At 51.0% G+C, this 16,159-nt stretch overlaps 1 protein-coding gene across 1 annotated transcript; it reads left to right on the top strand.

Annotated features, from left to right (window-relative positions):
* Positions 1-2,458: 2,458 nt before the first annotated feature.
* On the top strand, positions 2,459-7,304 carry LOC137903878 (holocytochrome c-type synthase-like). Its single transcript, XM_068748043.1, has 8 exons — positions 2,459-2,495; positions 3,435-3,549; positions 3,622-3,774; positions 3,997-4,037; positions 4,150-4,298; positions 4,383-4,502; positions 6,548-6,634; positions 6,725-7,304. Exons 2-8 carry the CDS (start codon positions 3,441-3,443, stop codon positions 6,921-6,923), a joined length of 858 nt encoding a protein of 285 aa, XP_068604144.1. The 5' UTR covers positions 2,459-2,495; positions 3,435-3,440; the 3' UTR covers positions 6,924-7,304.
* Positions 7,305-16,159: the final 8,855 nt, after the last annotated feature.

Raw genomic sequence — 16,159 nt, 5'->3', positions numbered from 1 at the left:
TAACGGTGATTTAAAATGTTCTTCTGGGGGGGTAACGGTGATTTAAAATGTTCTTCTGGGGGGGTAACGGTGATTTAAAATGTTCTTCTGGGGGGGGTAACGGTGATTTAAAATGTTCTTCTGGGGGGGTAACGGTGATTTAAAATGTTCTTCTGGGGGGGGTAACGGTGATTTAAAATGTTCTTCTGGGGGGGTAACGGTGATTTAAAATGTTCTTCTGGGGGGGTAACGGTGATTTAAAATGTTCTTCTGGGGGGGGTAACGGTGATTTAAAATGTTCTTCTGGGGGGGGTAACGGTGATTTAAAATGTTCTTCTGGGGGGGGTAACGGTGATTTAAAATGTTCTTCTGGGGGGGGGTAACGGTGATTTAAAATGTTCTTCTGGGGGGGGTAACGGTGATTTAAAATGTTCTTCTGGGGGGGTAACGGTGATTTAAAATGTTCTTCTGGGGGGGTAACGGTGATTTAAAATGTTCTTCTGGGGGGGGTAACGGTGATTTAAAATGTTCTTCTGGGGGGGTAACGGTGATTTAAAATGTTCTTCTGGGGGGGTAACGGTGATTTAAAATGTTCTTCTGGGGGGGTAACGGTGATTTAAAATGTTCTTCTGGGGGGGTAACGGTGATTTAAAATGTTCTTCTGGGGGGGGTAACGGTGATTTAAAATGTTCTTCTGGGGGGGTAACGGTGATTTAAAATGTTCTTCTGGGGGGGTAACGGTGATTTAAAATGTTCTTCTGGGGGGGTAACGGTGATTTAAAATGTTCTTCTGGGGGGGGTAACGGTGATTTAAAATGTTCTTCTGGGGGGGTAACGGTGATTTAAAATGTTCTTTTGTTGGTTGAGCGTGTTCTCATTCCAGACAGACGGAACAACACGCAGAATATATCGCAGGTTCCAGCGCTAAGCAGTGCACGGAGCCACACCCAGCGCCAACAGGACACGCTTTCATCGGAGACGTGCACGGCGACGTGCACGTGGATGCCTCAGCGTTGGGGCCCCGGCGACGTGCACGTGGATGCCTCAGCGTTCAGGCCCCGGAGACGTGCACGTGTTTGAGGACGAGCTTTCAATCCGCTCTATGAGATGCAGGAAGATGCTGTTCCCGAGACGAGGCCAGACGAGGCTTCTGATGGCGCTGATCCTGCTGGAGGTACTGGAATGAACTGGATCCCGATGGCGCTGATTCTGCTGGAGGTACTGGAATGAACTGGATCCCGATGGCGCTGATCCTGCTGGAGGTACTGGAATGAACTGGATCCCGATGGCGCTGATTCTGCTGGAGGTACTGGAATGAACTGGATCCCGATGGCGCTGATCCTGCTGGAGGTACTGGAATGAACTGGATCCCGATGGCGCTGATCCTGCTGGAGGTACTGGAATGAACTGGATCCCGATGGCGCTGATCCTGCTGGAGGTACTGGAATAAACTGGATCCCGATGGCGCTGATCCTGCTGGAGGTACTGGAATAAACTGGATCCCGATGGCGCTGATTCTGCTGGAGGTACTGGAATGAACTGGATCCCGATGGCGCTGATTCTGCTGGAGGTACTGGAATGAACTGGATCCCGATGGCGCTGATCCTGCTGGAGGTACTGGAATGAACTGGATCCCGATGGCGCTGATCCTGCTGGAGGTACTGGAATGAACTGGATGAGGACCTCCTGGTCTTCTGGATCGGAGCAGGCGTCGCTCGAAGCCCACCTGGAACTGAATCTTTAGGGCCCGGTGGTGGTTCTGGTCCGGAACAGGAGGCAGAGAGAGGGTGGGGGTGCTTCATAAACGAGCTCCTCCGGTTCGGTCTATCACTGGTGGCGCTGCTGGAGCCGCTGAATGTCTCCAGCGTGAGACGAACAAACGTCTGATCTCACAAACATCAATCAGCATCGTTCCTGCGTTCCGTGTTGATGAGACAACAAAGCCTTTCCTGATCCAGAATAACACGAGGAGGATCAAATCCGACTCCTGGAATGTAAGCCTGGAGAACAAAGAGAGGTTCTAAGGACGCTCCGGTTCTCTTGAGCTTTGTTCTTCATCTTCTGACAAAATACTGATGTTATGGCGCCATCCTGTGGTCAGGTATCACACCTGCACGACAAAAGTATACATTCAGTATTTGTTTCAGTTTCTAACGCGATTTAATTGATGTTGTATGAAGAAGAAAAGGAGAAAGTTCCTTTATTAGTCCTTTATTAGGGGATTTGATAAATACCTATCGATCTATCGATCCGTTTTATTGTAAAGGTGGAGTGCAGGGTCTGAACGGCATTCATGGAATTAGCCGAAATGTGCATTGGAAGGAAGAAAGGATGCGGAGAAATCGGACTCTGCCCGCGAATATGACTCGTTCCTTTACAGCGTGATGACGTAGTTACGTTGAGGATACGTGAACTGTAGTTGCGCAAGTGCTTCTGGGTAGTATTTGGTCTCTCGCGCACGTTGACATTGGCTGAAGAACTTTGCATAGACGGACTTTGAAACAGTTCTTTTTCAGGTAATCGGAGTTTTTGCACCAATATTTGTACGCGTTACTCCAGGTAATGTAACTTTATTGAACCGAAGTATTTGTCTGCATTTATTAAGCGGCGACTGTGAAGGACGTTACTGCTAAAGGTAAAGTAGACAGAACAAGGTTAGCATAGCCGCTCGGTGGGCTTTAGAATTCAAGGTTATTTTAATGCTTAATTCTGGCGAAGTTTTGCCTGCCGCGACGCGCTGCGTGTTTCCCGGCTCGGAACCGGCTCGGAACCGGCTCGGAACCGGCTCAAGGACACCGGCTGTGCTGCGCTAGCTCCTGCTGCTCTAGCTCCTGCTGCTGCCCTAGCTCCCCCTGCTCTAGCTCCTGCTGCGCTAGCTCCTGCTGCCGTGCTACCCGAGGCTGCATTAGCATAGCCACTCGGTAGGCTAGTTAGAAATGACAATAGCTAATGCGCGCAGCTACTCGTTGTCTACATAATTACGTTAAATGATCTCTTATCTATTCTCTTGATGTTTGCGTCACAGAATAATGCTTGAATGTCGGGACATGAAATAACTCTGTATCGCAGTTAGCTTGGTGGCTGGGTGTTAGCATTAGCTGTGAGAACAGTAAAGCCTTCCCCTGGTTCGGTTCTTCTGGGTGTTGAAGGGCCTCGACCTTCAGATGACTCTGATTATTGGTCGTGTTCTTCAGGCCGGCTCGTTCCTCACATGTAAAGTAAAGTAATATTCATTTGGTATTACTTCATTTATTGTCATGTGTCATTGATTACTAAATCATTATTGATGACTTGATGGCTGGAGCCGAACTTTTAGCTCCTAATCGAGACGCGTTATCACCCAAGCCAGCGTTCACGTACTGCGGAGGCGACCTGCGGGGTGCTGTTGCCATGGTGATGAACTATCTAGATGAAAAACGACTGGCTCACTGTCGTACCTGTTCTCCGGTCGGCAGGCTGCGATGGGGGCTTCTGTTTCTACGCCTGTCCCCCCCACGGTCAGGGCAGAAGCCACGGTGGCTGCCCCCCCCCAGGGCTGCCCCACGCACCAAGCGGGACGGCCTGTCGAAGGTAGCGCCGCCAATACCAACGTGAATTACTCTGAGAATACGCCGAGTCATTGTTCAGCGTCTCCGCCTTCAGGGTGTCCCCCGCGTGAGACGGCGGCCGGTCCAGCTCACCAGGGCGGGGCCTACACCTACGTCCAGTGTCCCCCGCGTGAGACGGCGGCCGGTCCGGCTCACCAGGACGGGGCCTACGCCTACGTCCAGTGTCCCCCGTGTGAGACGGCGGCCGGTCCAGCTCACCAGGGCGGGGCCTACGTCCAGTGTCCCCCGCGTGAGACGGCGGCCGGTCCAGCTCAGCAGGGCGGGGCCTACGTCCAGTGTCCCCCGCGTGAGACGGCGGCCGGTCCAGCTCAGCAGGGCGGGGCCTACGCTTACGTCCAGTGTCCCACGCGTGAGACGGCGGCCGGTCCAGCTCAGCAGGGCGGGGCCTACGTCCAGTGTCCCATGAAAGCTGCTGGAGCCGCGATGAGCGATGTCGACCCAGCAAACATGGTAACCTCAGCGGAGGACGGATTCGTCCTTTATTCCTGTGTCCTTCAGCCCGACTGAAGATTAACCCTTCGTATGGAACGCGTATAAAGCGTCTCGCCTCGTCCGTGTGCAGATGCCGCCTCCCAACCAGGTGCCGGCCCCCGACCAGCCCTTCCACCTGTCCACCGTCAGAGAGGAGTCGCACATTCCTCGTCACAGCACCGAGAAGAAATGGGTTTATCCGTCTGAGCAGATGTTCTGGAACGCCATGCTGCGGAAAGGGTTGGTCCAGGTCCCTCTACGCCAGATGTTTCCTCGCTTCGGTGGCCGTTCACGTCGTAACGGTCGATCCTGTTTGGGCTGCAGGTGGCGCTGGCGCGACGACGACCTCGAAGCTGCAGACATGACCAACATTATTAAGATCCACAACAAGAACAACGAGCAGGCCTGGCAGGAGATCCTGAAATGGGAGGCGCTGCATGCAAGGTGAGTTTAAACCTGGCGCAGAGGTAGCGGAGATGAGGGGACGCCTGGGACACCCGGCCACCGGGACCGGCACCAGGACCGGTCCGTGAGGCTTTGCTACCGGGCCGCACAGAAAGAAAAATGAATTTACCGGTATATCATTTCTGTTTGTTAGAATCTGACGGGTGTTTTATTTTGAAAAACCACCGGATTGTCTCCGGCGTAACGATCACCTGTGAGTCTTCACACGTCGAGACGCTCGTCTTCGTCACATGTTACTGAAATATGAACCTGTAAACTAGAGATGTGTAAAAAAAAACTACTGAGGAGGAGGAGGAGTTCTTCTTCTTCTTCTTCTTCTCCAAGAAAAGAGACAAAACCAGGAGTCGGTTCATCAACAGGTGACTCGTGCACCCAGTCCGCTCTGCATCATATGTGGAGACGAGCTAGAAAACGAGTCAATGCAGCCTTAAGAACTGCTTCAATCAAAGTTTCAGTGTTTCACACACGCTGTCTGTCGGGTGGAAGACACCAAAACATCTGGACTGCCCCCTGGTGGTGGCGGTTAGTCTAGCTCAGGAAGCATTTGATTTGAAATCTAGTGGCGTTTTCCTATGAGTGGAGAACGCCGGCGATGATGTTGATGTATTCGTGGTTAGTATTTGAAATGATGTTGATGTATTCGTGGTTAGTATTTGAAATGATGTTGATGTATTCGTGGTTAGTATTTGAAATGATGTTGATGTATTCGTGGTTAGTATTTGAAATGATGTTGATGTATTCGTGGTTAGTATTTGAAATGATGTTGATCTATTCGTGGTTAGTATTTGAAATGATGTTGATGTATTCGTGGTTAGTATTTTATTAATTACGCAGCGAGAGCGACCGGGGGAGAAGCTGCAGACCGACAGAGTCGCTCAGAATCTCCGGATCGGTTCAGAACAACGGAGTGGAAACCCGTCCGGTGGATTTTATACTTCAGGCTCGCTGATTCGTTCATTTCACTGTCGATCAAAAGGGATTCCGCCTCAGACAGATCATCCAATCATCATGCAGCAGCCGAGCGTCCGATGGGCGGGGCAAAGCCCAGCACGAGAGAACAAGAGATGGAAGTATTACAACGTGTATTTAGTCACTGGAATGCACACACAGCTACATGTATACGCACAGCGGTACACAGAGGTACATATATACGCACAGCGGTACACAGAGGTACATGTATACACACAGCTACATGTATACGCACAGCGGTACACAGAGGTACATATATACGCACAGCGGTACACAGAGGTACATGTATACGCGCAGCGGTACATATATATGTACACAGCGGTACATATATATGCACAGCGGTACATATATACGCACAGCGGTGCATATACACACACAGCGGTACACAGCGGTACATATATACACACAGCGGTACACAGCGGTACATATATACACACAGCGGTACATATATACACACAGCGGTACACAGCGGTACATATATACACACAGCGGTACACAGCGGTACATATATACACACAGCGGTACACAGCGGTGCATATATACACACAGCGGTACATATATACACACAGCGGTACATATATACACACAGCGGTACACAGCGGTACATATATACACACAGCGGTACACAGCGGTGCATATATACACACGGGTACACAGCGTTACACAGTGGTACATATATACACGCAGCGGTACATATATATATATATATATATATACACACACAGCGGTACACACTCCACCACGTTCTGCAGTCTTGGAGCGATCACCCCGCTGTACGGATCGTTAGTCGTTACCTTTGATCAGGTACAGAGTGAGACCTCTCTATTACACGTACAGCGTGACATCACTTCCTGTGACACTTGGCTGAATGCTGCTAAACGCGTTAGCTGCTTGAAGCTAGCTGCGCGAGTACGTTAGCGCTGTGGACGGCAGAAAGCTGGCGTCCACAGTGAAAGCGTTTGATTGATTACTTTACGTATCGATCGGGACCCGAGGCTGTCCTCGGCGTCCTCAGCCCCCCCGGCCTGACAGCGGTTGTGTCTCGTGTCCTGCAGGGAGTGTCCGTGTGGGCCGTCCCTGAAGAGGTTCGGTGGGAGGGCCACAGAGTTCTCCCCCAGGGCTCGCCTCCGCCACTGGATGGGGTGAGCGGCGCCTCAGCGACCTCGCCGCTGTCTGTCCGAGCTGTGATGTCACGCCCCCCCCCCCCCCCCCGCCTCCTCTTTCTCTTCCAGCTACGAGCTGCCCTTCGACCGCCACGACTGGGTGGTGGACCGCTGCGGGACGGAGGTGCGCTACGTCATCGACTACTACGACGGCGAGGTGGACAAGGAGACCTACCAGTTCTCCGTCCTGGACGTACGCCCCGCCTTCGACTCGCTGGGCGCCGTGTGGGACCGCATGAAGGTGGCGTGGTGGCGCTGGACCTCCTAAAGGCGCTCTGCTGCTAAAGACTGAAGAAGAAGGAATGGGCGGGGCCCTCGGGCGCGCCGCGCTTCAGCTGCTTCTCGTTGTGATTTGGGTGCGTCCCGTCCGTAGGGAACGCTGCTGCTGCATGCACGTCTGGCAGATCGCCCCCGGCCCCGCCCCCGGCCCCGGCCCCGCCCCCGGCCCGGAGTCACGGCGTGCTGACTCAACAGGCGCCGCGGAGCTCCTGGAGGCGTGTCTGGCGGCCGCTTTGACTCAACCAGTGTCGACTTTCGTTGGAGTTTGAACGCAGCAGTCGACGTTTTATTGTTGAAATGGAGAGTGAAACAGAATTCCCACAATGCCGTGCTGCGTGTCTGAGGATGTACAGCGCTCATTAAAACGCTCGCTCCCAACGTGTCGGCCGTGCTTTGTTGCTGTGGGGGGGGGGGGGGGGCTGCTGACCGAAGCGACCGTTTCTGCTGCGATGGTTGGGATCCGGCTCCTCTTCTCCCGGGTTGCTCGAGAGCCGGGTCAGGAGTTCGAGTTGGACTCGATGCAGCTGGTCCGGGGTGAAGTCAAAGGTCGGTTTCCCGCGCCGCGTGGGGATCGGGCTGAGGTGTTGTTGCTAGGTGAGCGTAGACGTAGAGAGTCTGATGCTTCCGGTCCGAATGTTTCCCAGAAACGCTGATCGTCCCGTCGGAGGGATTGGAGCGAGTTTAGGAGCTGATGGGAGCCTCATTCAGGAGTGTGTGGATCCGGACTGGTCCGGATCCACCAGACGTCGAGCAGGAAACAACCGGACCTCGTTTTAGGACTCGTTGGGTGAGCTGGAGTTTCCACGATGGTTTAAGGCCCGTTCCGTTGAGGCCCGTTCCTTTGAGGCCCGTTCCTTTGAGGCCCGTTCCTTTGAGGCCCGTTCCGCTGAGGCCCGTTCCTTTGAGGCCCGTTCCTTTGAGGCCCGTTCCTTTGAGGCCCGTTCCGCTGAGGCCCGTTCCGCTGAGGCCCGTTCCTTTGAGGCCCGTTCCTTTGAGGCCCGTTCCTTTGAGGCCCGTTCCTTTGAGGCCCGTTCCTTTGAGGCCCGTTCCTTTGAGGCCCGTTCCGCTGAGGCCCGTTCCGCTGAGGCCCGTTCCGCTGAGGCCCGTTCCGCTGAGGCCCGTTCCGCTGAGGCCCGTTCCGCTGAGGCCCGTTCCTTTGAGGCCCGTTCCTTTGAGGCCCGTTCCTTTGAGGCCCGTTCCTTTGAGGCCCGTTCCGCTGAGGCCCGTTCCGCTGAGGCCCGTTTCTTTGAGGCCCGTTTCTTTGAGGCCCGTTTCTTTGAGGCCCGTTCCTTTGAGGCCCGTTCCTTTGAGGCCCGTTCCTTTGAGGCCCGTTCCTTTGAGGCCCGTTCCTTTGAGGCCCGTTCCGCTGAGGCCCGTTCCGCTGAGGCCCGTTCCGCTGAGGCCCGTTCCGCTGAGGCCCGTTCCTTTGAGGCCCGTTCCTTTGAGGCCCGTTCCTTTGAGGCCCGTTCCTTTGAGGCCCGTTCCTTTGAGGCCCGTTCCCTTGAGGCCCGTTCCCTTGAGGCCCGTTCCCTTGAGGCCCGTTCTGATTTGCTCAGCAGCAGGAAGCGCTTCCTCCTCTCTGGTTGCTGTTCTTGAAGTGAACACCGGAGGGCAGTGTTTAACCACAGCTAGTTTCCTCCGCTTGTACACAGATTGAGCAGTTGTCTTTGTGATTGCTCACGCTCGTTGGGTAGTTATCACCGTGACGACCTTCCTCTTTGTGTGAAGTCGTGGGTTCAGTGCTGAGGCTCTGCTGGGGGGCCGTGAACCCCCCCCCCGCTGAGGTGAATCTCACTTTAGTATGAAGAGCTTTATGCAACACATCGAGGATCCATGAGCCCCCCCCCCCAAATCAGAGCACAGAGGCCTCCAATCAAAGCATCAACAGGCTGGATGGGGATGGACGACGGGACGACTGGGACAACGGCCGGGGGACGACTGGGACAACGGCCGCGGGACGACTGGGAAAACCCGCTTTCTATGTTTTGATCGTGTGATGACCGAGTTGCGGTGTCTCTGCTGGCTGTGAAAGGAATTGCACCTCACGATGATTCTGATTCTGCTCCCACGTTCTGAGGGGATCTAAACCAGGTAGAACTGAAATGGTCAAAGAAATAAAATAGTCAAAGTTTAGAAGGTGATTTCAGGATTATTTCCATGGTGACAATTAGTGCTGTCGTGTGATTAAAACTTTTGAGCAATTTAATTATGATTTGTAATTAATTAATCTATTTTTTAATCTCACAAAAAAATAGCAGAGAAAATCCCTGAACTTGAGGTATTTTCATTTAAATTAATTACATTATTGTGGCAGATCAAAAGATTAATATATAACAAACAGTAGCTTTAGAAAGTAAATTATTGTTTGACTTGAATCAGAAAACTTTATTAATCCCAGAGGGAGATTCCGTTCCAACAGATGCAGTCCCATCATTTAAACTCTGCTGTGTTTAAAGAATGTTTTTGTTCTTTCATAACTGTCTTCCTGCTCGGAGGCTTCTATGACGCGTCACAGCGCAGGTTTGCAGCACTTCCTGTTAACCCCTCGTCTTCCACCGTGTTTATCGGCCTACAGGTCATCGCTGTCCACCTGGCGAGGACATTTGTCAGCCTGTCGGTCCTGGACTTGCTGATAGCGGGGCGTCTCCTCCAGTTCAGTCTGGTGAAGAGCTTTGCTACGGCTCGCTAAGTTGCTAACGTTTCGCTGCTAACGTTAGCTATGGCTCGCTCCAGCTGGAGGACTTCCGCCTCCCACGCAGATCGTGACCCGCTGCTCTCCGGTAAGGCCGCAGGGGGTGGAGTCTGTTTCTACATCAACAGCGGCTGGTGCTCCGGCGTGACTGCGCCCGCCCAACACGGTTCTCCTGCTCTTCTACTTCTACGGAAATAAAACTGAACTGAATTGAATCACTGGAAATGATCGCTCGCATGTCGCGGTTCCGACTGGAAGTGACGTTTGGGTTTTACCCAATCAACAGCGGCGCTGAGATTCTCCAGTGTGACGTTCCCAAAATGATTTTCACCACGTCCGTTTCAGGGTGGCGCCGAGCAGCTGCTTTTGGACCACGGGAATCCGACTGTTTAATTAAGACCATGCGTTGATCGGGTTGATGGATCATCTTATTTTGATGCACTTTATCCCACCAGTCAAATGAAGGTGTAAGCCAGAGTGAGTCTTATAGAGGTCTGCTAGCTCATACAGGCTGGGGGGTAGATGTAGTGCTGGGTGGCCTGTTACTGGCTGCTGGCGGGGAAACATCCTCGTCAGAAGTGTCCAAACTGTTCCACGGAGTGCCGAGGTACCCGTTTGCCTTTTATTCTGCTTTAGTACGGAGAGTTCATTCTGGGGACGGTTAACAAGGAACTTCCCAAATACAGAGTTTATTAAATGCCCCACTAGAGCGGAGAACACGCTGGACCATTGCTACACGACGGTGGGCGGGGCCTATTGCGCTCTACCGCGTGGTCATCCACCTCATCCCAGCATACAGACAGAGACTGAAGCTTGCTAAACCTGTAGCAAGCACGACCAAGATCTGGACCGGTGAGGCTGTTGAGGAGCTCCGCACTGATCTGGAGACGACAGACTGGGACATATTTAGGGTTGCTACGGACAACCTGGACGAGGACACGGACACGGTGACCTCATGGATCAGCTACGATGAGGAGCGCATTGTACCAACGTGCACCAGGGTGAGTTACGCTAACAACAAGCCCTGGTTCACGCCGAAGCTCAGCCAGATCAGACGTGAGAAAGAGGAGCGGAGACAGAGACAGCTACAAGGAGGTGAAGTACAGGTTTAGCAGGGAGCTGAAGAACGCTAAATCAGTATATTCACGCAGACTCCAGCAGCAGTTCTCTGCCAACGACCCTGGGGGGGGCATTACCAACGACAAGCCCAAAGCCCCCCGAGCTCTGAACGACCTGCCGCTTGCCCAGCGCTTAAATATGCACTACTGCCGCTTTGACCAACCAGCCCCCCACACCCATCCGGACCCTCCAGTCACCCCCTCCTCCACCCACAACTGACTCCTGTCTTCACAGACATCTTTAATGCCTCCCTGGAGTCCTGTCGTGTTCCAGCCTGCTTCAAGTCCTCCACCATTGTCCCTGTCCCCAAGAAGCCGAGGATCACAGGACTTAATGACTACAGACCGATAGCGCTGACATCTGTAGCCATGAAGTCTTTTGAGCGCCTGGTTCTCCACCACCTGAAGACCCTCACCGCCCCCCTCCTGGACCCGCTGCAGTTCGCCTACCGAGTTAGATCTAGATCTCTGCTGGCTGCACCAGAAACCCTGAAGTCACTGATCTTGACTGGTCTGTTAAGGCCGGTTTCTGCTGTTTAAATTGAAACTGGATTCATGCCTGACATCGAGTCTACGTGATGAGGACAACATGGTGTCTCATTGGCTCTACATGGGAATGAGACTACAACAGATCCATTGGCTGCATCTCTGCTTCCAGTGTGGCTGTGTGGGTGGAACACTGATCCAGGCGTGCACGTTGATTTCCCGTGAGTGTCGGTGAGGCCGGATAGCTGCACACCGCAGATGTCCGAACAGCCTCTGGCATTTAGAGCAAAAGTCAGACATCTTATCATATCTGCTCTCTGCAGGCTCCATTTCCATACCAAGAAGGTCCTCGTACGGCGAGTCTGCCCCCCCCCCCCCCCGTTCTCCACAACGTGCATGCAGCAGGACCCGTCAGAGACTCGGGGACCTGGACCATCCTGGACCGAATGCTGACATCGGGTTCAAGGAGGGCCGATTGTAAAAAGTGTCTTTATCACATTTGCAGCTTGACTTTGCAACAAAACCTCAAAAATAAGAAAATGTTTCATAATAATTGAGTAATTTAATTCATATAAAGGCAATTTAGTTTGACTGAAACTGGGGGTGGGCGACACACACAAAAAAAGAACACATATATTTTTGAGCCTCAGCTTCCTGTTTGGCGTCTGATAGAGAGGCTTTACGCCGAGTTCACAAGCTGCAGGCAGGAGAGCGAGCGCTTTGCTCATTAGCTAAGACGCAGCCTCGGAGGGCGGCGGCAGAACGCTCGCTGGGGGGCCACTGGCCCTCGGATGACGGCTGAATTCAGTGGACTAATTGGCCAAAGGAACAAGCTGGTTTTCTTTGACAAACAAATAAATGCAACCACCTTTGTTGTCCATAAACCAATTATGCGTCTTTCCTTGCCATGGTTCTGGTGGGCCGTCCTCCTGCTCAGACCCCCTCCCCCCCCCCTCCAGCATGTCGTTCTTTATCCACACTCATGCGTCTCTATTTTGTGTTAATGAGAATTCCTGATTGATGAATGGATTGATTGACACTTTCCTTTGATGTTATGAGACCTCCTGTGTGTGTCCTTGGATGTCAGCCCCTCTCCGTGGGACCTCCTGTAGGAGGAGCAGCGTTTCACCGCTGGGGAGCTGCTCCTCCAGCTCTGCTGCCTCCATCCTCGGCTTGCTCAACAGACGCTCTGCCGGGTATCAAACATTTGGGGTTTATTTCATAGGATGAAAAATGAAATGCAAGTTATTGTTAAAACACAGAGAAGATTGATGATCGAAACACGTTTGTGGTTTGAGGTTCTTGTTGCCGTTTCCACAGCAGATGAAGAACTCAGAACCAGTAAATGTTTGAAGGTTTGTCCTGTTTGGCATTTCTTTCTTCAAGGTTATCGCACGGCAGGAAATAATCGGTCTAAAGCATCATAAAGCGTCATAAAGCGTCATTCTGTCCCTGCTCCTGTGTGATTCGGCATCGAGCGCCGAGGTTCGCTTACAAGCTCCACACTTGATCTCTTATCAGCTTATTTTAGTTACCGTCAGGGGCGTCACTAGGTTTTAAGGACAGGGGGGGCTTAGCCCCCAGGAGATGCACAGGATGTGAACAAATGTAGCGTACGAGCACAAAACCTCAAACGGCTAACAAGGACTGATAAATTATACATTATGATTATTTCAGTCTGTTTTAAACAACAACAAACAGGTTTAAACAGTAACAGGATGTTTACAGCATTAACAAGAAACAAAATGGCTAAAATTACAAGTTACTTGGTGGAAGGAAGCATCAAAGAACGCGTCTGTTTCTAAGAGTCGATCTCTCTGTTGTGATTCTGAAGCTCGTCTTTTCTGACCCATTGTTTGAAGCAGCCAGGAATGCAACCGACGCAGTGAAACCGACGCAGTGCAACCGACGCAGTGCTCTAAAGGACCTTTCACATGAGCACCTCCTTACGGGCACTGTTAGGGCAACTTGGGTAGAACCTTCAGAGAGTGAAACATGTCTGAATCAAGGAGGTTGTGAACAGACAATATCTCTTTGGGAGAACATCCAGCCTCTGTTTTCAGGCCACCAGAACCTCCTCTGTTTTCAGGCTCTAGTGTTGAAGTTCATTCAATTGTGATCCACTCAAGAGGTTCTCACATTCAGGCCTGCATGCTGGATGCCTTTTAGTAGCTCTGCATCTACTGCAGAATCTGAACTCAAGCTATCATCCTACCCACACAAGGGAAAAGTAACTCTCCTTTCACTGTGTCTGAGTTCTATTCAGTGCGTGAACCTGCAGGTTCCTCCAGGTTCTGCAGGTTCTCCAGGTTCTGCAGGTCTCTGCACCTGATTCAGGGAGACTGTGGGCGTGGCACAGGGCTGTGGTTCTCCCATACAGCTCCATGGCTAATGCATCTGTGCGTTTCCCTTAAGTGTGTCACACAATAACTAAATGTTACTACCAGCAGTGATAAACTTACTTTCTTGAATACTAAACACTTTTTATTGATTTGTCCCTCAGAGGGCAATTTGGTTTACGGCAGTTACAGTCTAACTGTAGTCTGCCGCTGGTCGCCACGTGCGCAGGCCCCCGGGGGCAATGTGGGTGAAGTGTCTTGCCGAAGGACACAACGACAGCGTACACATGTGCCTGAGCCGGGAATCGAGCCGCCAACCTCTCGATCATAGGACGACCCTCTCAACCACTGCGCCACCATCGCATGACTTTCCTATATCCATTCTTCATCCATCCGTTCACGTTCTTCTCCTAAAGCTCTTCTATTCTGCTCTGTGTGCTTCAAACACGCTGCAGGGACCGACAATTAGCGGTCACAGGGAAAACGTGGACTGGAGTTTCAGTGATGTGGGCATTCTCTATAGGAACAGGTGGAACGGGTTCTCTACCTTACGTCATGATGTGAGGGGAAACATATTCACGATCAGATTTAAGTCAATAATGACAGGTTACATGTTTATTTATTTAAACATATATTCTGGCGGCTTTAATAGAATATGTCGGCATTTTTTGGTCACTGAACAAAAAAAAAAAAACATATATATAAAACAACCCAAAATTATTTAGGGGGGCTGAAGCCCCCCTAAAATAGGCCTAACGACGCCACTGGCTACCGTTGCCTAAGTCAGACACGTAGAGATGCAGAGAACCAGTAGAACCATCTCAGAACAGGAAACGGTGCCAGTCAGACCGCTGGTGTCTGAGCGAGAATCAGAGCCATCTGCCACAGCAACCCACCGTGTCCACAGGGTGCCGCGTGGGCTTCATCCAAACGAGGAAGGGCTAGTCCATCTGCCCATTTGAGTAAGTCCCTCCTCCAGACATGTCCAAAACGATGACCAGAAACTCGCAGTAGCAGTTTACCTCCAGCAAATGGAGCTAGTGCGGCCAAACCTGGCTGGAAGTAGAGCGTAGAAATCAGAGACAGAGAGACATGTCCAAGTTACCTGAGCAAAGACAGAGGGAGGCTCAGAGACAGAGAGACATGTCCAAGTTACCTGAGCAAAGACAGAGGGAGCCTCAGAGACAGAGAGACATGTCCAAGTTACCTGAGCAAAGACAGAGGGAGGCTCAGAGACAGAGAGACATGTCCAAGTTACCTGAGCAAAGACAGAGGGAGCCTCAGAGACAGAGAGACATGTCCAAGTTACCTGAGCAAAGACAGAGGGAGCCTCAGAGACAGAGAGACATGTCCAAGTTACCTGAGCAAAGACAGAGGGAGGCTCAGAGACATGGAGTAGAAGCAGATCTCAGGTGGAGCTGAAAGCTTCATCACGTCTTCTCAGCCGGGAGTCACGACCGGGGGGGGGGGGGGTCCTCCAGTAAATACAGGAGGACGGAGGCCAAAAAGGAAAGATCATCTATGGTACCAGTAGAAGAACTCGATTGTGTACATTCACAGACTCACCAACCAGCTGCTGCCATCTCCAGGGTAAAGTCCAGGAGGCCAGAAACGGAGATAGTTATCACAACTCTCCCCCCCCTTTTTTTGTCCACCTACATTGTACATACTATCTTTCCTTTTAATTTAATATTAGTTTTATTTGTATTGTTAAATGTCGATGATTTATGTACGAAGGACTTTCAACGGAAACAAGACCGCAAGGGCTTTTTAGAAATGCTCCTCTTAGACAGGATGTTTGACTGTACTTGTACTGTAATACATGCTACTGTGTGACTGTACTTGTACTGTAATACATGCTACTGTTTGACTTTATTTGTACTGTAATACATGCTACTGTTTGACTGTACTTGTCCTGTAATACATGCTACTGTGTGACTGTACTTGTACTGTAATACATGCTACTGTGTGACTGTACTTGTACTGTAATACATGCTACTGTTTGACTGTACTTGTACTGTAATACATGCTACTGTGTGACTGTATTTATACTGTAATACATGCTACTGTGTGACTGTACTTGTACTGTAATACATGCTACTGTTTGACTGTACTTGTACTGTAATATATGCTACTGTGTGACTGTACTTGTACTGTAATACATGCTATTGTGTGACTGTACTTGTACCGTAATACATGCTACTGTGTGACTGTACTTGTACTGTAATACATGCTACTGTGCGACTGTACTTGTACTGTAATACATAATACTGTGTGACTGTACTTGTACTGTAATACATGCTACTGTGTGACTGTACTTGTACTGTAATACATGCTACTGTCTGACTGTACTTGTACTCTAATACATGCTACTGTGTGACTGTACTTGTACTCTAATACATGCTACTGTTTGACTGTACTTGTACTCTAATACATGCTACTGTGTGACTATACTTGTACTGTAATACATACTACTGTTTGACTGTACTTGTACTGTAATACATGCTACTGTCTGACTGTACTTGTACTCTAATACATGCTACTGTGTGACTGTACTTGTACTCTAATACATGCTACTGTTTGACTGTAC

The sequence above is a fragment of the Brachionichthys hirsutus genome, chromosome 14, assembly GCF_040956055.1.
Source record: "Brachionichthys hirsutus isolate HB-005 chromosome 14, CSIRO-AGI_Bhir_v1, whole genome shotgun sequence".
In the NCBI taxonomy this organism is placed as follows: Eukaryota; Metazoa; Chordata; class Actinopteri; order Lophiiformes; family Brachionichthyidae; genus Brachionichthys; species Brachionichthys hirsutus.
This window is presented reverse-complemented; position numbering and strand designations above follow the sequence as displayed.

Excerpts from the sequence above, each read along its gene's own strand:
- LOC137903878 (XM_068748043.1), top strand. The coding sequence starts at position 3,441 with ATGGGGGCTTCTGTTTCTACGCCTGTCCCCCCCACGGTCAGGGCAGAA. Across the intron at positions 4,038-4,149 it reads ATGTCGACCCAGCAAACATG|ATGCCGCCTCCCAACCAGGT; the intron begins GTAACCTCAGCG and ends GTCCGTGTGCAG. Across the intron at positions 6,635-6,724 it reads CGCCTCCGCCACTGGATGGG|CTACGAGCTGCCCTTCGACC; the intron begins GTGAGCGGCGCC and ends TTTCTCTTCCAG.